At 44.5% G+C, this 26,881-nt stretch overlaps 1 protein-coding gene across 1 annotated transcript; it reads left to right on the top strand.

The window, feature by feature from the left end:
• Window positions 1–3,375: 3,375 nt before the first annotated feature.
• Tspyl5 (TSPY like 5) lies at window positions 3,376–7,441 on the top strand. The gene has a single exon (XM_057792712.1). It carries the CDS (start codon window positions 3,441–3,443, stop codon window positions 4,650–4,652), a length of 1,212 nt encoding a protein of 403 aa, XP_057648695.1. The 5' UTR covers window positions 3,376–3,440; the 3' UTR covers window positions 4,653–7,441.
• The last annotated feature ends 19,440 nt before the right edge of the window (window positions 7,442–26,881 follow it).

The raw sequence follows: 26,881 nt of genomic DNA, 5'->3' as shown, positions 1-26,881 counted from the left end.
GGGTTGAAACGCCTTTGTGAAAATCACTTGCTGGCTGTGTAACCTTAGGGAAGCTACTGGACCATTTTGTGTAGCAGTAACCTCATCTTCAAATGAGAGCAATAATTGCTTCTGCCCCTTAGGGTGGCTATGGGGATTAAATGAGTTAAGATGTGGCATCGTATAAAGTACAAGTAAATGGGAGCTTTCATCATAATTACTAGTGTGTGCAAGGCTCCATGCTAGGTGCTCTGAGGGATAAAAGTAAAACAACACACAGTCCCCTTTATGCAGTTAAGCTTCCATCATATACAATTGTGATATTAATACCCAGGAATAAAACCAGTTCATCACCACAGACCAGCCTCCTAAATGCTAAAGCTACAGGAGCTGGGCGATCTGGATCGTTAGAGTATTTCTGTGAAGGGTGTTAGTCTCGACTTACCTGATGCCTATCTATTCGACAGGCCGAGACAAGGCTCAAGGCAGATTGCACACTAAACTGTGTTTGCAGTCGCCTGGCTGCTGTTAATCCTGCAGTGATTTAGCCTCTGGTGAGTTATACAATGTGGGTACTGAAGCTGGATTAAGACTTTTGACAACAGAGACGCTGTAAGCCGCGAGTGGTCAGAGAAATGCCCCGATTTGTAGAGGGATAAAGGCTGTTTTAGCTCACTTTTTATCTATCTGAGAGTTACAGAGTTCCAGACCATGATTATCCAGTTTAAGAAGTAATTCTGTGATAGAACTGGGAAAGAGAGTGTGTGTCTAACTGCTGAACAAATAGTACAGTGAGCCAGTGCTCCATGAGACCCAGGTCAGGATGGCTTACTGGAGTCTGAGCTGACTAGAAGATGGGGAAGCAGTGCTCAGGAGAGGCCTTCAACAAGGATTTAAGGTGACCTCTGGACTAATTAATCCCTGTTAGTTAAATAGCAATCATCTCAATTTACGTTTTTCATCTGTCACTGCAGATTTTTCATTTACTCGTTGTCCATAACAAACGACAGATTTCTGGCTAAACGCTGAGTTTAATAGTTTCCTGCAGGCTGACTTGGGAACATAGCTTTTTCCAATAGCTTTGCTTCTGTGAAGAAAAGGGAGTATTTTAAATTTAAGACACCATTTATAAACTCTTCTAAAAACTCTGCTTTATTTGATTCTTTCGATTCTTCCAATCTATAATGATTAAATGCTATTTGTGTTCAGAAACTGAAGATACAGTGAACCAAACAAAGACCCTTTTGTTTACAGAGGTGACATTCTGGAAAGCAGACAAAGTAAACGAGGGAGGCTCTGAACAGATGAACTATGCAAGCCTGACCACCTGAGTTCAATCCCTGGAACTCACATAAACACAAACAGCAGCAACAGCATCAAACATGAGGTACAGTGGCTTGCACTGCATCTGTGACTTCATACTCTTATGGTGAGATGGGAGGTGGACACAGGGAGAGATGCCCAGAGGCTCTGGTCTCTGTGTACATAGGGTATACAGAGCAGCAAAAACAATAAGGAAGGCCCAGACTCAATGATGTGGAAGGAAAGAACCTACTTCCCCAGATTATCCTCTGACTTCCACACCTGCATTGTGTTACACTTAAACTAACACACACTCAAAATAAATAAATGTATATACTTTAAAGATTATATATACCCAATCTACAGACAGTGTATAGAATGTGGATAGGTGCTATGGAAAAGAAAACAAACAGAAATAGGAGTATTTCACAGTTTCAAATATGATGGCAGTAAGAGTGAGAAATTTAAGTGAAAAGGGGCCCAGCGCACATGGGGGGGGTAGATATGGAGCATTTAAAGTAGCAGGAAGGGCCAGCACAGAGGTTCTGAGTCCAGAGATGGGAGTGATTGGACAGACGATTAGAGGTGAGACTGTGTTGGAGCTGGAGCCTTACAGGTAACTGCCTGCCCTTTGAGAAAGTTAGGACCCACCTGAATTGGGTTGTTTCAAGCTAGGGCCTGTTTCAGAGCAATGTCCCCCACCACATCATCTACACTTTAATGGACATAAAAGCCACCTGAGAGCTTGTTAACATTCAGTTTCTGATCTGGGAGGTCTGTGTGCACCTTGAACAAGCTTCTGGATGCTGCCCAACTGCTGGCCCTACAAAGACACTGACTGAAAGGAACCAAGAGGGGTTGCGGCCCTATGGGCTAATGGAGTCGGTTCTCTGTCCCTGCTGCAAGGGCTTTGTTGTGCCTGAACCTGGAAGATGCACTCAGAAGATTTGTTCACACATTCATACTGGCCATGGATTCCCTCACTCCTCATGGTCCTGTACTGGCCACAGGATCTGGGACTCCTCTGGGAATTCCAGTCAGGTTGTCCAACTGCTTCAGTTTCTAGGGCCTCCTCCCTGATCCTATAGATGCTCTGACTCGGAATCACACCTGGAAACCCTCCTATACCCCCAGAGTGATATTTTCATTCTATTTGTGTCCTATTCCAGCGACAGCATTTTAGTCTCAGGACCTTTACATCTGGCTCTGGACTGAGTGCAACTCTGTGTAGGTTGAGGCAGCTGGAGAACCTGCACCCAGGGAGAAGAGTCTAGGGTCTGTTAACAGCTTCCTTAGGAGGCAGGACAGTCATTTGCAAAGGGCCAACAGACTGTTAGCATAACATATATAGCCAGATAAGCCATGGCCGCCTTTCTTTACCTGTGTAATCTCCAGAATGTTCCTTAGTACCCTTCCCCTCCTCACCTCCTCTTCCTCCTCTTCCACCTCCTCACTAAGGACTGAACCCAGGACTTCCCACATTTGCTAAGCGTGTGTCTTACCATTGAATTGCAAAGCCAGCCTCTCAGCCGCAGTTTTATCAAGAAACTGGGAAAAATAACAATACCTCCTTCATGAACAGAGATAATGCAGAAAAATATCAGTAAAGAGCCTTGTGTGTATGATTATACAATATTAGCTGCTGTGACTTTTTGTTTTTTCGAAATCATTCTAGACCAGTATTATGGCATCTGCCTACACTTTAGAGTTAAGTTGCTGGGGCAAATCTCACAGTAGAATAATTATGCGATGAGACAGAAATGTCGATGAACATTTAATTATGAGAGCTGTCACACGGGATAACTGAAGAGGGAGAGTAGAAAAATTGACGATGCTGACTGGTGGTGGCTGTCTTCAAGATGCCATTGTAAGAGCAATGGCTGTGTCTTATGAGTCCCTGGGGACAACGCTCGCGATCAGTGCTAGGAGATGAATCAGCACCACAACCAAGGTCAGCTGCAGGTGGAAACTAACTTTCAACAGCAAAATGACATCAAGGGGGTGCGGCGTGTGACGGGTGGGCTGGTGCGCAGCCGCCGCAGCGGAGCCAATCACTGGGAACAGCGGGCCCTGCCGTGATGACGTCACGGTTGCCATGGAGAGGCCGCTCGGTAGCGACCCCGGGCTGATCCAGCTCTGAAGCCCTGTCCGCTGGCATCATGAGCGGCCGTAGTAGGGGTCGAAGGTCTTCCCGCGCCAAAGGCCGGGGCAAAGGCCGAGCCAGACCCCGGGTCCGCACAGCCGAGGACGACTCCTGGCGTGATGCGAAGTCGCCAGAGGACCCGCAGCTCGAGGAGGACGACGCGGCCGAGCAGGTGCAGGCCGGAGCTGCTCAGGGAGGCTCGGGAGCAGCCGAGCTCGGGGACGACGCGGCCCGCCGCCTCCCGCTGGACTGCGGCCTGGCGCTGCGGGCACGGGCTGCGGGCGAGCGCGGGCTGGCGGCCCCTGACCCGGACCTGGAGAGGGCCGCATCCATCGCCGAGCGCCTGACCTCTGACACCGAATTCGTGGGAACCGTGGGGGCCTTGGCGAGGCTGCGGCACGGCTCCCGCCTTGGAAATCGGCGAGTCCCCGGGAGGAAGGCCGCGGGGAGGGGACCTCAGGCCACAGTCAGTGGGAAACCAAAGATGGGCTCCGCGGGGCCATGTGTCGCTGTCCCAGTGGGGGAGGAGAGGAAGGTGGCAGAGAAGCATGCTGGGTCAGGGTCCTCCGTGACAGTAGGCAGCATGGATACCCTGGAGACGGTCCAGCTAAAGCTGGAGACCATGAATGCACAGGCCGACAGGGCCTATCTCAGGCTCTCTCGCAAGTTTGGCCAGTTGCGACTTCACCATTTAGAGCGCCGGAACCTCCTTATCCAGAGCATCCCCGGCTTCTGGGGGCAAGCTTTTCAGAATCACCCCCAGCTGTCATCTTTTCTGAATACCAAAGATAAGGAGGTATTGAGCTACTTGAACCGACTGGAGGTGGAAGAGCTTGGCCTTGCTAGACTGGGCTACAAAATCAAGTTCTATTTTGGCCGAAACCCCTATTTTCAAAATAAGGTGCTCGTCAAGGAATATGGGTGTGGTCCCTCCGGTCAAGTGGTGTCTCGCTCAGCTCCAATCCAGTGGCTCCCAGGTCATGATCTACAGTCCCTAAGCAATGAAAACCCAGAAAATAATGGTAGCTTCTTTGGGTGGTTTTCAAATCACGGCTCTATTGAGTCTGACAAGATTGTTGAGATAATCAACGAGGACCTGTGGCCCAATCCTCTACAGTACTACCTGATCAGCGAAGAAGCCCGTGGAGAGAAAGGAAAGGAAGAAAGGTCTGGCCCAGCAAAGCAGCCCGCGGAGATGGCTGAGCCTAGGGTGAAGCAGCCCAAGTGATGCTGCGGAGATCTCCTTCCTACCTCCTGCTGTCAGGCTGGCCATGCGGGCTTGGTTGTCAGCCTTGTGTTCATGCCATCTCATAAGATGTACACGGTAGCCATCTTGAACTTTTCAAGAATGTGGCGTTTGTGATCACGCTCTTTGCTTCCCCATGGCCTCACCTTGACACGAGTGTCACATGATGTGTGATCTCATGCTCACTGCTTGTATATTAAGCACTTAAGATGTATGCAGCTTTACACCACCCAGTCCCCGTTCCTAGCACTGGTCCTCCCCACCCGTCTTTCACGTGGACGTTCTGAGTCATCCATCCTCCAGACGGATACTCAAGCTGCGCTACTTCGTGACCAGTCAGCGGGGCTTTGTCTTCATTTTAGCCATGCATGTTATCAATGGCAAGATTTTCTGTTGCCATCACAAGATGAAGCCAGTGCACGTGGCATTGGCCATCAGCCACATTTTATTATGTGGCTCTGGGACAGTGACCAAGGTTCTTCCTATTTTATTTCCAGCATCAGCCTAGGGTCCAGCAGACTCCTGGGTGTGGATGAGGTCAAGGGCAAGCAGGAGTAAATTCACGTCCTGCATCTCTTCTTGCCTCTGGGCCACTCTACTAGTGACCCTTCGTTAAAGTCTGGCATGCCTGTTCGCAGTCAGCCCTTTGACTGTTGGCTCCTGGCTCCAACTGACTTGTTCATGAAAGACCTCGAGAACTGCCTATGCCCCAGGCACCCTCCTCCCAGTGCATGAGCTACAAACCTACTCTCTCCAGACTTTAGGAACCCTCCTGGTGGGCAACCTGGTATTTGTGAGCATATGCTTGTTGCTGTTGTGTTGTGAGCCCTGAGGAGGGTAGGGCTTTGGACCACAGCATTGTCAACTAGGAATCTGTGTCAACTTTCCTTATTCCTTGCTAAGATGGGACAAGAATACTTCAGTGGAATGCTAGGAAGAGGGATTTTTCATTTGTATGCCTGTGTTTGCTTCATGCCTCCATGCAACTTAGTCTTCTTCCCTATCTACTACCTCCTGACCTTCCTGCTCTTCCTCATCCCCCCACAACCCCTGCCACCCGCATCTAAAATAGCATCACGAAGCTCAGACAAAGAACATCATCAACCAGGCTTTTCTTTATACAGCCAGGGAGGTAGGTAGGGACTGTCTCTGCACACTTATCGAAGTAGGCTGAGATAGAATAAAGAAAAACCAGAAGACCTCAAGAGGGTCTCTGGTCAGATCTGGGTCCTGAATCCTGGACTCACTCTGTTGTTCTAAAGTTGTATACAGCTGCTAGAATTAGAAACCCTAAGGCAGCAGTGTTGTGGTCTCCAGTTTTGTCTTCTGTGTGTTCCTTCTATGACCCAGGGGCTTCCTAATGTCTCCATTGGTGGCCTGTGCAACTGGGATCCTCAGCCCCCCAGCTTTCCCACTCAACAGTCCTTGGCTGCCTTTGCTTATTAGCGCAAATATACTGACTATGGGGGAATCCCTAGGTGTTCCCAGGGACAGGCGCAGGTGGAACCTGTTCTAGACATTGCTGGTAAGTGTACAGACTGGGCCCCCTATGTCCAGGCTTGCCTGTGTCCCGACTTGCCTTGTGTGTAAAGTAGAGTTCTCTAAGCCAGTCCTTCCTCAAAGCCACATTATGCTTTGAAGGACTTCATCCTAACCTCTGCAAGGGGTCCTTGACTCAGTGGTCAGGGGATAGTAGGCAGGGAAATCAGGCCAACATGGAGTAGGTATGAGCCTCGTATGGAGTGGACCAGTAGAAAGTTGGCAGATATGGCTCGTGAGGCTGCAGAGTAGTCTTGGCAATGGAGGTGACAGGAGAGACCTCACTCAGGGTCGGGAAGGGAGAACTAAAGGGGTTGTTAGCAAGTATGATGCTTGGGCAAGGATGGATCCAGAGTTCTGGACAATCTTTATCATCATTAGTGAGTTTTTCTTCTTTTTGTAGTCACAGAAAGAAACCAAAAACAATGTTACTGTGTTGGATGTTTTCTGTCCAGGTGCAGCCTTGTATGTGTGGAAGATGACGCTATAAGCTATGTATTTAGCCTTTAAGTAAAATCTTACCACTTTCTGTAGTTTTGCCTAATGTGGAAAATAGAGCTGTACAAATTGGCTTTAAAATACTGTTTGCTCTTTGTTATGTAAATTCTATAAACAGGTGTAGAGGAAGTGGTCCTTGGACCCCTTGTGCCTTCTGTCTCGCAGCATCCAACAGAGGCTCTGAGCAACCGAGCTTCACCTGTAGCTCCTCTTCCTCCTGCATTGTTTATTGAAGTCCAAGGTACTAAGCCTATGCAGTCAGGTGCACTTTGGGAGATTGGGACTCTGTGTTGATAGTTGCGGGGTGCACTCTGATGATCACAGCAAGTTGGCTTCTGTCCATTTTGTGTAAATTAATGATTTTCCAGAAGTGGGCCTCATAAATGTGTCTTCAAAATTAGTGAAACTCAAAGGTGATGAGGATATTCTACTCTTCCCCCACATCAACGAAGGAAGAGGCCATTCTTGTAAATCCGTCTAAGACTGTGATGTAAGGTACCCTTCACTATGTCAGTCTGTCCTCCTGTGTAACATAGACACTTGTATGAACTGTTATGATTGCTGTGTTCTGTGAAAATAATCTCTCCAGCATAATCCTTTACTGGCTGTTGTAGTTGATATTTGATACCCTGGTAATAATGCGATTATTTCCCTGTTCCTAAGCAGCATAAAGATTTGCAAGTGTGCATGTATGGTGGAAAAATAGTAATAAAAATTGTTGTGTTACTGCTTTATTTCATATTGCAGAATCTCAATTGGAGGGGTTATTAGAAGTGAGGAGTGGTATTACTCTGACCTAGATAAGTGGCTTCCCAGCCTCAGGCCTTTGCCTGGCTGCTTACACAGGACACACAAAGTCCTGCTTCTCAGGCCCTGCCCTTCCCAGAGACTGATATTTTGTGTGGCTCTGGAGGAAGCCAACTAGTCTTGTTTATGATGAGTTTTCCAGGTTCTCCTCATGGGAATTTAGTGTTTCTAACATCTTGTTGTGAATTTGAATTATGTGGGGGAATCCTGTTAAGTGGGATTTGATTTAGTAGTCAGTCAGAGCCAGGAGCTTGCAGGTCATGAATTGCTGGTGACGTGTGTACTACTCTTTGAGCTGCAGCTGGAGTGACCTTAGAGGCCCTTCAAAGAACTAATAAAAAAATGAGAATTTTTTTTTTAAAGAGGACCTTCAAACTAGAGTAATGGTGTTCAGCCCTGGTTGCATGTTATAATTAACTGGGAAGTTTAAAGAAATACTTGCCCTAGCTTCACACAATGACCAACTGAGTCAGAATGAGGAAAGAGATTAGCCCAGCCACAAGTAACTCCAAAAGCTTACCACCATAGCATCTTGAGGGTAGGTTCTGTTCATTTCACACTCAGAAAAAAAGATTGTTTCTATCGGGAGAAGCCATCTTCCAAGATGACCAAACACCACAGAAAGTGATTAGGAAAAGGGGGTGGGTTCTAACTGACAAGGAAATAGCACTGGGCACTGGCCTGATGGCTCTCTGGGAAAAGGTTCTTGCTATGCCTAAGACCTGAGTTTGATCCATCATATAGGTGAAGAAGAGAACCAGCTCCGTCAAAGTGACTATCCCATGCATGCCATGGCATGCCCATTCCCCATACAGTAAATAAAATTGTGATAAAAGATAGGCTTATATGATGAAGATAAAGATGATGAGTAAATAAATATACAGGGTTTGGGGCATAGGAGGTGATCCAGTGTCAGATGAACAAAGACATTTGTTCTCAGTTTATATTCAGATGCTCCAGAGTTAGTTGGGTAAATATATTAAATGTATTGATTGTTTCATATGTACGTCTACATTAGTTTTGTTCCTGAACAAAGTACCACAGACTAGGGACTATAAAACTACAAAAATTAATTCCTCAGTTCTGAAGGCCGGAAGTCCAAGATTGAGGGGTTGCCATGGTGATTGGTTTCTTCTGAGGGTATCTCTCTTGGCTACAGAGAGATCTGTGTATTCACATGGTCTTTTCTTGGTGCATATCTTGGAACCTCCTTCTAGGAAGCAAGCCATTCATAACTGGGATCCCCTGAGGGGCTTCCACTTCCCTTTTAAAAGCCTGGTCTCTAAATATAGTCTGAGGTGTGGAAAGTTAGGTCTTCTGTTGGACCATGTACATGCTTTGCAGAGTCTCCAAGGCTTATCATGTTCTGGGGACTTTTGCAGTAACCTTATGGGTATTAACTTCATTCTTTCCAGAGTCCTATAAAGTACTTGACAAGTAATTGGGATAAAAAGATGCTAAAAAAACTCATCTGGGTCAGATCCCAACATTAAGTTTGGGTAGTGTGGTTGAAGAATCCACACCAATTCTTACAGTCCCTAACACTAAGTCAGTTACCAAAATAGTTGTCACCTACTTTCAACTATTTATAGGGACAAACTTGGACACACAAATATTTTCTACTGTAAGGACAGCAACCTGACCTGATGCTCGGAGACCCTGTGAAACAAGGAGCTGATGCCTGGGTAGGAAGTTGTTCAGGCTGTATGTAGGTTATGGGAAACAACTCTGGGGCTCCAGAGTTTATTTAGGACCATGAAGGCCTCATGTAGACATGCCTCCAAAGAGTGGGGAATAGGACCTTTATGCATATTTCCTGAACTTGAATATTTTTTAGTAAATAAAAAACTCATTTGTTTGTGTGAACGTATGGATGTGAGTATACCACAGCACACAGCAGGTGAGAGGGCAGAGACAGCTGGTCAACATCAGTTCCCTCCTTCCACCTGGCGTCCTGGGGTTGTTGGGTTTGGTGGCAGGTGTCCTTGCCCTCTGAAACATCTCACTAGCCCTAATGTTTTAAAGCCAAATATTTTCATTAAATTTTTAGAAATCAGCACATAAAATATTAGATGTCATTATGGCATTTTGAAAAAAGTGTGTTTTAATAGATTCTTCTCCATTATCACCTTCCCACCTGGCTCTCCAATCCTTCTGGTAAGTCCCTCAGTCCCGTTTCCTGTTAACACCACATCTATCCTCTTGCTCCCCTTCAGCACCTGTTTTTATTCTCTCATGGTCTCCTATCTAGATTTTTAGGATTAACCCATATCTGCAGTCATCACTACTCACACATGTATACAAGCCAGGATTCACACGTAAGAAAGAACTTGTTAGGTTTTGTTTTTATGAGTTTGGGTTATCTTGCACAATATACTTTCCAGAACCATCTATTTTCCTGAAAATTTCAATTTTCCTTATGGTTGAATAAATTTCCACTGTGTATTTGCACCAAATCTTCATTAGCCACTCATCTGTCGGTGCACATCCAGACTGCTTCTCTCTGCTATTGTGAGCAGAGCAGCACTCAGCACAGATCTGTAAGTATCCCCAAGTTTTTATCCTGACTGATGTGTAGAAGTGTAGAGTGTAGAGGCTCAGGCAGGAGCCTCTGGGTAGGATTTATGCAGAGTCTTCTGGCAATATGGTTGAGTTCCATCTAACTAAGCTTACGGTCTCCTACAGGTACAGAGCCTATATTTTCCAGCTGGCCCACTTGAAACACTCTATCAGTCAGTTTTCTGTTACTATAGTGGATTATTTGAGGCTGGATACTTTTCTTAAGAGAAAAGGTTTACCCCTAATAGGTTTAGAGGCTGACAACCCAAACAACATGATACTGGCTTTGGTGCAGCCTCTGCTGTCTGCTTCTTACTATGGCAGCTGATATCATGGTGAAAGACAGGATAGGGAGAAATCTCATGATAAAACAAGTAGCTAGGGCTTGTCAGGAACCATGCGTGTCACAACTCTTGTAAGAACTAAGCAGGGAACTATCTTAATTCCTTCCCAAGTAGACCCCACATTTTAAAGGTCCTATCACCTCAACATTGTCACTATGAACACAAAGTTTCCACTGCAGGGAAAAAGAAACTGTGTTCAGACCATAGCACATCTCTCTCTGCTTCCTTGAACAACAAATTTGGCCCCAAATTCACCACTTCCTCAGGGGCTCATTCATCCATTGCTGCCTGTATGGAGACCTCAGAGACACAGTTGTCAACAAATATAACCCCAGTTCTTCTGGCTCCAGACCTCAGCTTTTCCCTGCTTTTCCCCAGGACTGTGAGGTCTGCTTCCTCACCCCCTCTTTTTCCACATGAGGCTGGCAAGTGTTTTAGATCAATGTGCTAAGGAAAGAGCTAAATAGCTTTCTTCACTCTTGTTCTTTACGTAAAACTTTACAAAGTTCTCGGTCATTTCATAATCTGGGATGTGAAGGCCTTGTGGTCATTCTCATCATTCTAAGTCCCTGAACCCCTTTCACCTTCAAGTTTTATTACAAAATCCCTCTTTTGAGTGATCTCTCTCTCTCCTCATCTCCTTTTTTTTTTGAGGCAGAGTCTTACTCTTTAGCCTATTCTAGGCTAGCCTTTAACTCAAGGTGATCCTCCTGCCTTAACCTACTGAGTGTTGGGATTATATACGTGAGCCACCATTCCTGGCTTCTCTTCTGATTTCTTAACTCATTATTTTTGATGTGTGGTAGGTTTGTGCTATGCTGTGATGGAAAAATTAAATGACCGTGCTACAAAAATCCCTACCAAATTCTAACTCTACTTTTAGCCTCTAGGGTCCCTTTCTAGTCTACCGTGGTGACTTTTCCATGGAAAGAGGCACATTGACCTAAGGTGATATTTTTAAATCAGTCTTGGGGATGCTTTGATAAACTGATCTGGTCTCTGAACATTTAGAAAAACTCTTCTGTACTCTTTACCCTCATGGTATCAGCCTTGGAGAGCTGCTGTTACAGTTGCATGAAGTCATTTCCCTCAAGTGTCCAGGCAGTGGGAAGACAGCACCAGCCATCAGCTCATGACTTTGCTTTATTCACCTTTAGCATGTTCAGTTCTGCTTTTGAAATCTTCTCCAACTACACCTCACTCTTCAGGCTCGTGACTCGTTTCTACAGACTCCCATTTACCTTGAGTCCAGCCTTGCATTAGTTCTGCCTCTCCACGCCATCTCTTCCCATCTGTCTGGGTGACAGCTTGTAACTTACAAAGAATATCCTTTTACATTGTCTCCAATGTAATATTATCTCATTAAAAGTCTCTTCAACCCTTGTGACCAAAATTACAAAGTCAGTAATTATGAGAGGCCAGATTTCAGTCTTCTGATCTAGGCTCCATCTATATATCCATGGATGGCATATCCTATAGTGCAGGTATCTGGATCTCTGAATCTAGATGCTCCTTGGCACAGAGCCTACATATCATGTTGTTCACAGCATATTGGCTAATCAGTGTGAACTATTCTATCATCCAAACATTAGCAAGCATATCATTGGAGCTCAGAAGGACCAGTGATTCAGCAAAGTGGTTAAGACTTTTTTAAAGGTGTTATCGTAGCAGGATCCTTCCATGTAGAGGTGAGTGAAGGTTTTGTGTTTAAGTGGTAAAACCTGCATGTGAGTAACTCGAAATAAAAAGAACTATTTGTTTGCATAACAAGAAGTCTAGTAGTCTGGGGTTACAGGTTCATGTCAGTGACCCCATGATATTAGGAATCTGGTCTACATTTCTGCCTTTCTTTTCTTGGCCTTCTTGATCTACAGTTGTAGTAGCCCTTACCAGCTGTACTTATGAACAAGAAAGAGGGAGAGGTAGGTGAGGCTTCTTTATATCTGCTTTTTATCAGGGAACAAAGCTCTTGCACGTAGCCTGTCTTCATTCTGGTTCTGTTGCTGTGAAGAGACCCTATCACCACAACGTCTCTTTTAAAGGAAAACATTTAATTGGGGCTGGCTTACAGTTCAGAGGTTCAGTCCATTATCACCATGGCGAGAAGCATGGAGGCATGCAGGCAGACATGGTGCTGGAGAAGCAGCTGAGAGTTCTACATCTTGATCTTTAGGCAATAGAAGGAGACTGTGTGCCATATTGGGTGTAGCTTGAGCTCATGAAACCTCAAAGCCTGCCCCACTGTAACCCACTTCCTCTCACAAGGTCACACCTCCTAAAGTGCTACTCCCTGTGGGTCAGGCATTCAAACAAATGAATCTATGGGGGCCATAACTATTCAAACTATCATAAAGCCCTTAGCAAAATTCAGAAGACCTAAATAGGGTCCTTTTTACTAGAATCTTATTAGGCTGGCTATATATACCTAAACCACTTCAAGGAAGTCTAAACTCTCCAGCATCTTTCATGGGAATGGAGTTTTTGGCATAAGGAATAAGGAGATTAAATTAAATTAAATTAAAAATCTAAATATATTAAAGTACAAAATTCCCATATATTTTTCACTTATATTCAGTGATTTCAAACTTTTTTCATTTTTGAAATGAATGCATATTTTGCAAACCATTTGGAAATTAATTGCTTGATACTTTACTTCCTAACTACTTGGCATGCATATCAGAAAAAAATAAGAATACTTTGCTATGTAGTCTCAGATAATTATCAGACTGCAATAAATTAGAGTCCTCAGTTATTGCTAGTATCCAGTGTATATTCAAATTTCTTCATTTTCAAGATTATTTTACAATAAGGGCATATCATCTTGTAGCATTGTATTTTGTTGTTATAATTCTCTGGTCTTTTTTGAACACCAAGAAATTCTCCCCTGTTTTATGTGTTCCCTTCCTGACAGCGGTTTTCTGAAGAAGGTTGGGCATATGGTTGTGGGAGGTTCTATACTGTAGACTTACCTTGTTGCTTGTTTGTGTGGGAGTTACTTAACTTTTTCCTTGATGTCTTTTATTTCTTATGGACTGAAAATTCCAGGAAACGTCTTTGGTAAAAATGCTACCTGAGGCTGTAGGCTATAGTGTCCTGATGCACCACACTAGATGCAGTGAAGGCGATAAAATGGTGTCTCCACCTCTCTCCTTTACAAAGACATATTTGCCCTTTGTCTCAGCAGGTAGTCCCTGGAATGGCACCCAGGGTGTCAGCAGCCATTCACAGCCATTCAAACTCAGGAGAGTTATTCCTCTGGTTTACAGAACAGTGGTTTCCTGATCTTTTCACTTCTTATAGGTACTTGAGTTTTCAGTCTAGCATTAAGAAACCCATTCCCTGAACTTCATGGGTAGATGTTTCTCCTGAACAGGTAGTGCCAAATGCTGGATTCTTTCCCTCTGGCCAGTTTTCAGAAAGTTGAAGTGATGATCATATGCAGTGTGCCCAAGAGAGGGCACGCTTTTCTTCTCGCCTGTAAGATTTATTACCTCACAGATTTGTGCATATTTATTTCATGTTTTAAAATGGTTTATATTCTCTTTCTTTCAGTTACTTAACATTTTGGCTGTAGCTTTTGCTGGACTTCACCAATCACTGTCCTGTCTTCACTTCTGGCCCTCTGGACACTCTCATTTGTATAAGTTGTTTGCTGAACAAGAAAACTATTTCAGATGTATCTCAGGTATACTTGCTCTGTACTGTTAATTTTAATCTTTCAGGTTTGAATAATTTTTCCTTTGTAAAATTCCTTCAGTGTTTCTGCCACACTTCTGTTTATTGTGCTCATCTATTGACCTGTCTGCCCTACTAGACATTTTGGGGCCCCAGGCCAAAGAACATAATTAGCAAAAGCATCTTTTCTATTCCTATAGCTCAGACACTTAGGTAGAAATGACTCAACACGTAGTGGTTTAAATAAAAATACATTTGAATGATTAGACACAGGGAGTGGCACTATTTGTAAGAATTAGAAGGAGGTGTGCGCTTGTTGAAAGAAGTGTGTTACTGGAGTTGAACTTTGAGGTTTCAAAAGCACATGCTAGGTCCAGTCTCTCTCCCTCCCTCTCTCTCTTTCTCCCTGCCTCCCCCTCTCTCTCCACCTGTCTCTATCTCTTTGTCTTTTCTCTCTCTGACTTTGGATCAGGATGTAACTCTCAAGTACTTGTCCAGCACCAGGCCTGCCTGAATGCTCCCTGCCACGGTAATGGCCTAAACCTCTCAAACTGTAAACAAGTCCCAATTAAATGCCTTCTCTTATAAGAGTTGCCTTGGCAATGGTGTCATTTCACAAGAATAGAGCTGTGATTAAGAGAACACGAATGCTGAAAAGGTCCAGGAATAGAGAATGGGAATAATTTTGAATGAAGGAGACATATGAACCTAATACAAATGAATTAAAGACTGGAGTGGGGGATGGCTAGAGAAGCTAGAGCCTCAGGCAAAAAACCCTAAGAACGCCAAATCACTCTCACAGCATATTAGACATCAAGCAGGAAAATGAAATGGGGCAGGAAAGCAAATGAAAATGTTGAAAACGCACCGTGTGCGATGATCTTTTGTGAGGTCTGTGGCACATATGTCTGTAATTGGAAACAAGAGTAGTAGAGCGGCTTCTGCACAATCACCTCCCAAGGATCCTTCTCCTTTTCTATATGGATGTGTGCGCATCCTCTGAGGTTTCCTGGTGGGACTTGAATATATAGACAGCTCTAAATAAAGGTGGGTTAGAACTAAGAGTCACGGAAAGCAAGCCAGATTGGAGCAGAGTGAGCAGATGGGGCTGAGGGTAACCTCAAGCTTCAGGACTAAATGGCCCTTATTCCAGGATTCTGGGGAAATAGGATCATTAAAGCCCAGTGCTTCTCTGCTAGTAACGGAGCAGCAGATACTCGGGAAAGTTCAGCACCCCATGATGAGAACTGGGTGCAGGAGGATGCCTTTAAAACCCAGGAACTTTCTGGTTAAGATTTTGTGATCATAGGGCAGATTGTCCCTCTGGAGGTGATGGTGTAGGATTGTTGGGGTATCGATAGGACACATTGTGAGAATCTAGAATCTGTCTTGTTGTTGGTGACATCTCTAGCTGGGGATGCATATATCATCTAGCTAATGTACAGAGGAACACCATGCTCCTGTTAGCTTTCCTGATGTTCTCCCTGCAAGAGGCTTTGTCTGATGCCCCAAACAAATGATGTTTGCCCTCCTACTGTGTACTCTGTATTCCTTCACACAGTTCTTACTTTTTGTAGACTTGACCTCAGTTTATATCATGATTTTTGTCTCTGAGTTTGCTCCTGCCCCTAGACTAAGCTGTCAAGACTCTTTATTCACTGTTGGGTCTCAAGTGCTTACATATAGGACACATTTAGCAAATATTTTAGACCAATAGAAGTAATCATTTGCCTTACAGATCAATGTAAATTAAGATGTCAGTTTGGGTGGACCATGTGTTGGAGTTTTCACAGGCAAGAAGAGATGTCACTTCCTAGTTTACAATAGGACCGGTAACATCCATTCCATAAAATGAATGCTATATGCCAAGCATGGTGCTCCATGTACTCCATCCATTTTCCAGATGATGTAACCATGCCCAAGAGAGTAGGGGTTATTCAATTTGGGTAAAGCTAGAATTCCCAGAGCTAAGGCTGAAGTTCCTGGATTGTTTTTCTACACTGCTGTCAGGTTAGGGTTTGCCACACTAATGAGTAAGATGGACATTGTGCTCATGCCTTCAGAAGGGACAGATAATCTGATTGTAAAGGAGTTTAGAGCTCTCCCAAGGTGGCTTGCACAGTGCCTCACTACTAGGGAGGGAAAGCACATATGAAGGAGGTATTGCTGGGTGTGTCCTGGAAGGCCATGAAGATGTTGACTTTGGATAACAGAGTATGGGCTATCTCGTGCTTGTGACTAGGTCCACACACCCTGAGAATGCCAGGCCATGATGATCGCTCTTCCAGGGGCTGCTGTTGTTTAGTAAGGCAGATGAGCTTGCATTTTAAAGGTTTCCAGCTTGCCGTTGATAGACATTTTGTGGCCTGAAGCAGCCCAGAAGATCAGGCGTCTCTAAATAGAGAGGCATTGATCAGATGGTTTAACCAGGAAGCTGAGTCACAGATGGTAGCAAGCTCAACAAAAGACAGTAGCGGCTACTAAATGAGGAAAACACAAATAGGCCTGTGATCAAAGCAATTCTTTGAGCTCCAGCCTCCCATGTGTAACTCTGTTAGTTCTCTTGTTTCCAAATAAAGATGATGAAGAAAAAAAAAGAAAATAAACGAAAATCCAAAAAACTAAAACCAATGATTTTTTGACATCACCACTGGGCACACTTTCCATTTTATTGGTATTAATATCCTACATATGGATTAGTAGAGGGTAAGGGAACAAAGAGTGAACATTCATTGAGCACTTATTGTATGCCTAAGTAACATATGTACAGGTATACTTATTTAGTTTTAAGGATCTGAAGCTTATGAGATCATTGTTCTTTACATTTTAACAAAGTGTGTGTGTGTGTGTGTGTCTGTGGTATGTTTGTGTGTGTGCACATGTATATGTGTGAATACCCATGGAAGCCAGGAAAAAACATCTGATCCCTGTGTGCTGGAGTCCCAGGCTTTGTAGTGTGGATGCTAGCATTTGAGGTCTGGTCCTCTGATAGAGGGGTAAGAGCTCTTAGCCACTGAGCCATCTCTCCTTCACTGCCCCCTTTCTTACACACACACACACACACACACACACACACACACACACACACACACACACACACGCCATTTTACAGCTGATACAGAAGCTCTAAAATTGCAACACTCGTCATCTGTCCCTGGTTTTTACAGTAATCCTGTGAGAGATTAAACACAAACACATTCTTTGCTGGTGATTCTGTGTGGCTTTTATGGTAAACTGTCTGAGCAATCATGCTTTGTAATCATGGGTCCCCAGATGATGATATAGAATATGAATCCTCATTCCACCAGCTATGTTGCCAAAGACCTTTCTAAATACCCCGGTAACTGCTAATATGACCCTTTGGAGACATGTCTTTCTGATGGTGGATTTTTTTTTTCCTTTTTATGCAGCTTCTTCTTGGGTGGGGTTGGAGGCAGCAGGGAAGATATTTAAGATATTTCTCTACAGGATACAGGCCCAGGCAGTCACAGGCTTTCTTCTCAGGACTTATTCTAATTGGACAGTCTGTGTTTTCCTGTTTCAGTCTTTTCTGCTGGCTATTTTCAGTGTTCCTCAGGTCTAACTGAGAGCTAGGACTATGTTGTCTGAAATCAGCATATAGAGAGAAGATTCTGTCAGTCATTCCTCTGTATTTCTCTTTCCCTGAGTGTTTCAGTAGTTGAGTAAAATGTTGTAGATCTCTTGGTTAAAGAACAAGGGGAAATGAAGATTACAGAACACGCTCACGTTATAGCAGGTTGAGGTCTATTTAGACAGTCCTGCCCTGTGTGACCCAAACTCCAGTTGGAACCAGGAAAGAACAGTGAATAGGAACTGTACATTGAGTACCCGCTGGAGCCACCAACCTTGAGAATGGTTGACTGCTAAATGTTTGTCAAAGTGAAGTTTGGTACCTACAGGGTGAAAAGGCAGAAATATAAGAGGAGCTGCGGGGTAGATAGCTAAGAGTTGCAATCCGGTTCATGGCCTAGTTCTGGTAACTACAGTCTAGTGTATGGTGCTTTGGCAAGATCTGGTTTCTTTATCTGTGATGAGAGAAGTAAAAGTCAGAAGTTGTTAAAAATAAGACTAAAATTAGTGTAATAAAATTTATTGGTGTGGGAACTGTTCATATTGGCCCGATCCCAGGGCTAATGCTTTTCTCATGGCAGGGTGGTGCACTTGGTACTACAAGCCCACAAGTCATACCCTCTCAGTACCCTCAATAAGGAAAAAACCAGCAGTTCATTTTTGCCAGTGTGTGTGCGTGCATGCGTGTGTGTGGACACATGCGCACGCGCACACACACACACATACCCCACAGTGACCTGAGCTTGACTCTCTTTTCTCATTAGGTCATTATAAACACTCGAGCTAAGCAAAGGCCTGAATCACAATCCATCTGCAAAGCCAGGAATAGGGCCAACCCCACCCAAGCTCCAAGGACTGACAATAGGAAGGGATGGTTTTTTTTTTTTCTCCCAATGAAAATAAACCACAGTTCTAGTCCTGGAGGGAGGTGGATAGATGCTGGACAGGCAGCGATAGCAGCTGCCCATGGAACAGAAGCTGGTTCCGAAGTCATCCTTGTTAGTAAGGAAGTGGGTGTGGGTAGTAGCAAAACCCCTGTTCTTTATAAGGGTCTGGTTAGGTCTCAGGAATCCAGCACTACCAACTCTTTACCCAGGCTCTTCCCACAGTGTGGCAGTCTTTGTGTTGTAGAAATTTGGTTGCCACTTAAGTAACCCACAGTCTAATCCTTATTTAATTACTGTTCTTCTCTAAGGTTTTTGTACTTTTCCTTGTTATTTTATTCTGGCGGTCCTTTTGGGAACAGATAATCCATAAAGAGACCGCTGTCTGTGGTGACGTGAGACTGAAAAACAGAAAATGAGGCAGTGGATCCCGCTTGCATCTGACAAAGGCATCTTCCGGAGGCAGAGAGATGGGGAGAGATGACACGGGCTAGTACCTGAGAATTTTAAAACAGATTTCCCACTTTTCACATACTATCTCTTGCTATTCATGAGAAATTGGTTCCTGAACTCCAAAAACACTAAAATTAGAGGATGCCGACGTACCTCATGTAAAATGGGGCAGAGTTTTAATAGCATCTGCACGAACCCTCCTGTGTACTTTCAGTCGTTCCTAGATTATCACAATGAGAATGCTACACACCCATTGCCACATAGTGCTGCTGAGGGAATACAGACTAGAAAATTTCTGTAGTGTTCAATACACTGTCACTGTTGACCTAACTGCAGGCTTCAGTCTGTGTTTCTGGAGCCCCGCTGTGCACGGCTTTTTACATATGAGTTGTGCATAGCTCCTGCTCTGGAGACTTCCGCTTCTGCGGTTCCTCTTTCTCATTTCTGCACTACATTCATGGTTTGCTTATGCATCTCATGACTGTGGATGCAGAGGGTTTGTAGGTCACCTCCCAACACTGGACAGTGTTAATTAAGAGAGGGATGCAAAATAGTCAAATTATCTTTGGAAGATGGCAGTGGCCACCAGCACTCCAGGGACTGTGGAGCAGCTCCAAGGAACCTGAGAAATCCATGGAGGCTTCGAGGGGAGACACTATGGCAGAGGAAGAGATTTAGAGCCCATGGTAATACCAGAACAACTAAAAAAAGAACCTGACAGGACTTATGGGGAGATGCTTTTAAAAAGTGGCCTCATAAGATTGGAAGGGACGTTGGTGAACCAGAGCTGCATGAACAGCTAGAGACATGATGAGGAAGGGTATGGGAGCAAGGCTGCAGCAGAAAAGAACATGCCAATACTGAACAGGGCTAGTCCTCATCCTGTGGGCCAGCCTGAAGCATGGAGTTGCGGCTGTTGCAGCCTGTGCTGCTTGCTCACCCTTCTGGGAGGAAACTGCAATTACCCAGTGAGCCTTGGTGCAACTGGCACCAAGGGCAGGGAAGTATGCAGTAGCCTGGATCCTGTGCCGGGAATCCCTGCTCAGCTGCAAGATCACCCTGGGTCTGAGCAACAACAGCCCCATTTATACAGCTAGGGAGCTTGCTTTGACACTTTCGGAAGAGTATAAAGTAGGGAGTGGCTAGTCAGTGGAGATGCTCATTTCTGGACAGCCAATTGTCAATGAAAAGTGAATTAAAAAGTGGATCACACGGAAGAATCTCGACCAGAAATATCTCCCAATGCTTCACTCCATTTTCAGCACAAGAACAAGGACTTTCTTATAGAAACGTTGGCAGCTCCCTACCCTGTGGCTGCCTAGGGCAGTGCTATTTGAAGCTTATTCGAAGCTTAGGATGTAGCTGGGAGAGGCTTCTATTGCAGAGTGTGGTCTTGGCAGAGCTATGTTTTTCCCCCGTCTTGTGTTTGTGGGCCTCTCCCTTCCGTAGTCCTTGTTCTTGGCTCCACCACTGCAAGGCTCTTGTAGATTGGAGCTGGGCTTCTTTCTCGTTGCCTTTGGAAGAAAGGGCCACCACTGTCTGCATGCCCCTCCTCTGGAAGTCCTTCTGTCTGCCTGCATGGGAAGAGTGAGAGGCCCACTAGCAATCACAGTGACCTATGAATATGCAGGAGCTACAATGGGGGAGTTGTCTGTCATCCCAGAAAAGGGCTTTTGTCAACTGGCCATTCCATGCCTCCAGTCATAGGTGGCATTGGAATATGTGTGGGACCAGGACAGGATGGAGATTGGAAGGAACAAAGGAACAGGACAGTGTGACATCAATGGTTAAAGTACTGGCTTTGCAACATGACACAAAAGGGTTTGAATCTTGACTGCAGGATATTGGGCAAGTTGTTTGACCTCTCTGAGGACCATTTTCCTGGTGTGTCTATGAGGGAGAGTGAACTTGCCCACGTGAGTACATGAGGAGGTCAGAGGTTGGCATGTAGTTTATTGTTCAATAGCTTTCTCACCTTATTTTATGGGACAGGGTTTCCTATTGAACCTGGGGCTCACTGATTAGTCTAAGTAGGCAGGCTCAAGGGATCTACCCTCCCTGACTCCTCAGCACTGGATTGCAGACCCATGCGCCTGATACATACCCTGGCATTTTACATGGGTGCCAGGGATCTGAAGTCAAGTTTCCATGCTTGCACAGCAAGCATTTTACTGACTGACCTGACTCCTGAGTTTTCTGATCCTTAATTTAATAATAAAACCTTCAGTCCATTTAAAGACTTTGGGGCTTTGGAAATTTTATGCCCCACAAACTACCATGTGGTTTGAAAGAAGTCTCCTAAACTCAGACCTTTAGGTCCTGTTTTTTTAAATTTTATTTAAATAACGTTTTTTGTTTATTTTACATCCCAACCTTAGCTTCCCCTTCCCCCTTCCCATCTACTCCCTCCCATCCACCCCTCCTCTGGCTCCATTCAGAGAGTGGCAGGCTTCCCAGGGGCTTAAACAAAGCATGGCACATGAGTCAGATAGGTCCTGGTTTTTGAAAATCCAAATCTTCCTTCAGAAATAGGGCTTATACTCTGAGGGCTTGGCAGGTTTAGCTGCTGATTCTCAGTGCAACTCACATCAGCCCATGCTGCTCAAAACTCGGGGCTTCCCACAGTTTTGAGAAATCCAACTTACAAAAAGCACTTTGTGAGTGTATGTGCTTGAGGACCACGGGGGACAGTGCACTGGCAGCTTCCTGTCTCTTCCATCCCTTCACCCACGTCCTTCTAGATCACGGAGCTTCTCTCGCTATTTGCAGATACCACAGCTCTAACCATTCTCAACCTTGTGACCAAGGGCAAGAAACAAATAAGGGAAAATTGCAAATCGCCTTGAGGCAATTCTGACTTTATAGCACAGTTATCAACTCCAAGGAAGATGAGGATGTCCTACCACCTCAGCTACCCACATCCACACCTACGTCTACGACCATTTGAAAAAAAATGGGCTCAGTGCATCTGATATCCTAGAAAGGATATTTACATGTGGGTGGATCAAAGGGCAAAGACACCCTGTTCTAAATCTACAGGCATCTGCTTTCTCACTGACTCTCCAGGAGGGGAGCAGAGAGGCTTCCTCATACCCTTTATATGGAGAGAAACAGAAATTCCTTTATTCACTAACTGGTAATTTTACTATGTATGAGAACCGAGCACCATGTGAGTTGAGACCAGTTGGGTGTCTATCAAAATCTCCTCCACTCTTCTTCTGTAGTTATTTCCCAGCTAAAGTCCAGCTGAGGAAGGTGGACACATAAAGGAAGGTGCGATTCTACAACTTGCTTTGCAGATGGCAATGTGATGACATTTTGTCTCCTGGGCTGGTAGCAGCTTCCAGGAACTTCCCTTTAAGAAAAGCCAGAGTAATCACATCACTCTCTGTGTCCTTGTACTCCTCTCATCTGCTGTCTGGTGTACGAGTGTGAGTTGCACACCCACCATGGAAAAGCCAGGAGCTGCAAGCGGGCTCAGGCTCCTGAGGGCTCTGTGGATTCTCCTTGTCAGTTCTGGTCTAGAGTCTAGATAATTATGTGGAAGAGAAAGAATCATCTCTGATGCTTCTCTGCATCCTTGTGATTCATGCAGATCCTTATCCTGCCTGATACATCACATTGCCTGACTCCATACCAGTCACCAGAGTTGGTCTACAGAAGTGATGATCCCCAGCCCCAAGTTCCAGGTTGGATATTGAGAAGGTTTAGATTCTTTCTAGTATACAGGATTTCTAGAAGCAGACAGGAGATGGTATTGGCTTCTGGGATATATGGTATGTATGAGGTAGAGGGGATACAGAAGAATAGGAAAACCACAATGCTCACTGAACTGTGGAGCATATGCTGCCTGCAGAGGTGACTCCACCACGGCTGTTACAGCCACGCATATGTGCTTTTCAGAAGGGAAAGCGATGCCTAAAGGAGTTAGTAGCTGAAGGCAATGGATCTTTCATTCCAGAAAGGGCATTTGGGCAGGGCAGGGTTCCAGCATATTCTTCACTTGTGACATGGGGGTCACGACAGTGCCAACCTTACACGACTTCTGTCAGTTGTGGTTGCTTGTCTCTTGGAAACAGATCTTGTTACCTTTAAGCACACTGTGGTTACTCTGCCTGTCAGGCAGCCTAGGTGGGGGTGTTCTTTCACAGAAGAGCTGACCCTGGCCTTTGTTGATAGGATTAACTCCCCAGGAATGTCCGGGTGGTGAATCCACAGCCCTCAGGGTTGGACACTAAAGACTGTTATTGAATCTGTCCTGCCGACCACCCGTCTGTTTCGTATTAAATTGAGATCAGGGTTGAGAGCGAAATGGACTCTGATCAAAACCAGCAAAATTAAATATGAGAGAAGTCTGGAAAAGTAGGGCTGCTGAAGGAAGTCCAGTGTCATTCCATTCTGAGGAGACTGGGCATGTTTAAATCTTGAATCTCCCTATTCTACATCCACGGCCTGAAGGTCCTACAGTTGGAGGCGAATCATTTCAGGCCCAAGCCTCATCTGGAGTAGATGATTTGAATGGTGCCTGTCAAAGGAGTCACAGGAATGGCTCCCAGTGTGTTATGCTTCCTGGTGTCAACACCCTTGTCCAACCTTCACCCATGCCGATGCTGGTACTGAACATGTGATTGGTGCTTGGTCACTGGCGTACTAGCAATCAGAAGCTTGGTTAGTGCCTATGCACTGCAGTTTGGAAAAGCCAGAGAAGACAGGTGGAAGAGCAGCCTCCCTGTTGGGAGGAGGGATGTTGTCATTTTCAAAAGTGAAGTGAAATTCACATAAAATTGGCTCTTTTAAGGCATCTTGATGGCAATTTGATGGCATTTACAGTGCATTTAGAATGTTGTGTGACCATCACCTTACTTGTTTTAAGACATTTCCATCTCTTCAAAAGCAGTTATTCCATTAGCCAGTCACTCTCTGTCCCTTCCTCCTGCTAATTCGATCTGCTTTTTGTTTCTATGGAGACAGACTTCTGTCCCTGGCTTCTTTCACTTAGCATAATGCTTTCAGCATTCATTCTCACTATTTTTGCATCAGTATTTCATCCCCGCTTGTATTCGAGTGACCTTCTGTTCTGGCCCCCATGGTTAACCATAGCACACTGTTCACAATAGCCAAAAGGGGAGAACAACCTGTGTCTATCTCCAGGTGAAGGGATAAATGAAAGGAGATGCAGGGGCTGAGACTCACACTGCTGATAGTTGATGTATGGTATTTTGTTTGTAAGCTGAGAAATAAAGCTGGCCTAGAGATCAGAGGGCAGAACTAGCCATTAGTTAACCACAGAGGCCAGGCAGTGGCGGCACTCTCTAGGGAGGAGGAAGCAGGAAGATCAGGAGTTCAAGGCCACCCTGGGCTACACTAGATGGATCCAGTCTCAAAGAGAAACAGAGCCAGTGTGTGGTGGTGGCTCACATCTTTGATCCCAGCACTTGGGATCTCATGCCTTTGATGCCATCACTTGGGAGGCTCATATCTTTAATCCCGAAAAAATAGGGAAGTGGAGACAGGAAGACAAGGCAGGTAGAGATAGGATTGCTCCATTTCATCTGAGGACTCCTCCACCCCTCTCCCTACCCTCTCAATTCGGTCTGAGGATTCAATCTGAGGTAAGAAGTGACTGAGGCTGTTCTGCTTCTCTGATCTGTCAGCTTCCACCCTAATATCTGACTCCAGGTTTTCATTGCTCAGACTAATTAGGATCTCGCATCAGATAGTTTAAGCTGTGAGGCTTGGGATAGTTTCTTACAGATAGTCTTAAAAGTGGTCGGAGCAATAACAAGAGCTACCCATTCTTAGATGACTTCTATGTCTCGTGTGTGTGCGTTCCTTTGCATGTGTGATACTTTAGTCATTACAATAACTTTACGGCTTAGGCACTAACAGTGATTCCATTTAGTACATAAGAAAATATAAAGATTATTTTCCCAGCTTAAGCCCGATAGTCTGGCTCTAGGATTCACGTCTTAACACACACTGTATACAGGGTAACCCTCTGTGACAGGCCAGGGCCTTGGCATAAACACGTGGTTGTGCTCTGAAAGAAGCGCCATTCTGTCTCGTAGAATTCATAGTGAACATCACTGGTGGGAATGAAATTAAAATCTGTACTAAGTAAAATTCTGACATGTGAATCTGACTCAGAATATTGAACTTTGTAGAAATTATTGTCTATAAAAGTTGTAAAGGTTACAACCATAATTTTTTGGTATGAAAAAAACCCCTATGATTGATAGATTGAAGTTTATATAACATGTCCATGGAGAGCCCAGTCTTCAGTAAAAATAAGTTCTATGAAATACAGTATGAACAGAGATAGGAAAAACTGGAAAATATTTAACTGGACTACTTAAGAGAATTATTCAGGAATTAAATTGTCTTAATGGAATTTCCTTCAGAAAATCCTTTCAGCACAAAATTGTATCTACGACGATGAAATTGTGGCTGAAATGATTTTATTCTTAGTAGAGAAAATATCCTGAGGACAGGACATCTTTCTGAGTCATAGCATCATTTATTTTTCATAAAGGTTCTCTGAAGAGGGTAAAGTCTGTCTAAATATGAACGTGGGTCACTCTGAAATGTCACATGGCTTCCTACTATCCTGGGATGTAGAGTCAGCCCTAAGATGCTGGGATTGACCTGGGGAGTAATAGCTGTGCTGAGTCTCTCTTGTTTGGGGGCAGGGCACACAGAAATACCACAGGCTCAGGGAATTTTACGTAATTATGTAAACTTTCTCTACCCGGAGCCTTAACCCTTGAGAGAAGGAAAACCATCTTAGAGGTGGGGTGGTCTGGATGGGACCCCAGCAATGCTTGCACAGTAGCGAGCCCACAGGACTGGTATCTCTTTGAGATTCACTAGAAAGGGGATTGCAGATTGACTACGATGCTCTTGGGGTGAGGGGCAGAAGTGTAGATCAATTTGTTCATTACTTATCTAGGGCCCACAAACTTTTCAGGAATTATTATTAAAACATAAAAAAGCTTCTAAACCAGAAGAGATGAATAATTAAATGTTATTTTTTTCTTTCTTTCTTTATTTATTAAAGATTTCTGCCTTCTCCCCGCCACCGCCTCCCATTTCCCTCCCCCTCCCCCGATCAAGTCCCCCTCCCTCGTCATCCCTAAGAGCAATCAGGGTTTCCTGCCCTGTGGGAAGTCCAAGGATCACCCACCTCCATCCAGGTCTAGAAAAGTGAGCATCCAAACTGCCTAGGCTCCCACTGAGCCAGTACAAGCAGTAGGATCAAAAACCCATTGCCATTGTTCTTGAGTTCTCAGTATTCCTCATTGTCCGTTATGTTCAGCGAGTCCGGTTTTATCCCATGCCTTTATTTTAAAGTAACATTTTATCATCTAGCAATGGATATGTAGCAGGCTCATATAGTTACCTGTAATTAGGATAAGTTTGACCATAAAGATAAAAGTTTTTTAGTTCAAAATTTATGAAAATTGAAGATCTTTTCAATTTTTATCAAAATATATGATATATAATGAATTATGACTAAATATATTCACAACCATCTGTTTGTCTATATACTTGTCTTTATAAATGAAGATGGATGATATGTTAAAATGTAGTTGATATGATGTAGGCATGACACATGACCAAATGGGAGGTAATGGTAGTTTGCTAATGACCTTGTTAATTAGCATTGGGTCTTGATTTTTCTCTTTTCTTTATTTTTATTTTACTTTTTCACTCATCACTTTTATTTTTATCGTTCTGGGTATCAAATCCAGGGCCCCGCACCAGCTAGGCAAGTGCTGTAACACTGGGCTACACCCCTAAACTGCAGCGTTCTTCAGAGCTCTGATCAAGCTGTACTCTGTAAAGGAACATCATCCCAGCT

This window comes from Chionomys nivalis, chromosome 17 (genome assembly GCF_950005125.1).
Source record: "Chionomys nivalis chromosome 17, mChiNiv1.1, whole genome shotgun sequence".
Lineage (NCBI taxonomy): Eukaryota > Metazoa > Chordata > Mammalia > Rodentia > Cricetidae > Chionomys > Chionomys nivalis.
The sequence above is the reverse complement of the archived record's forward strand: the minus strand, read 5'-3'. Positions and strand labels throughout refer to the sequence as shown.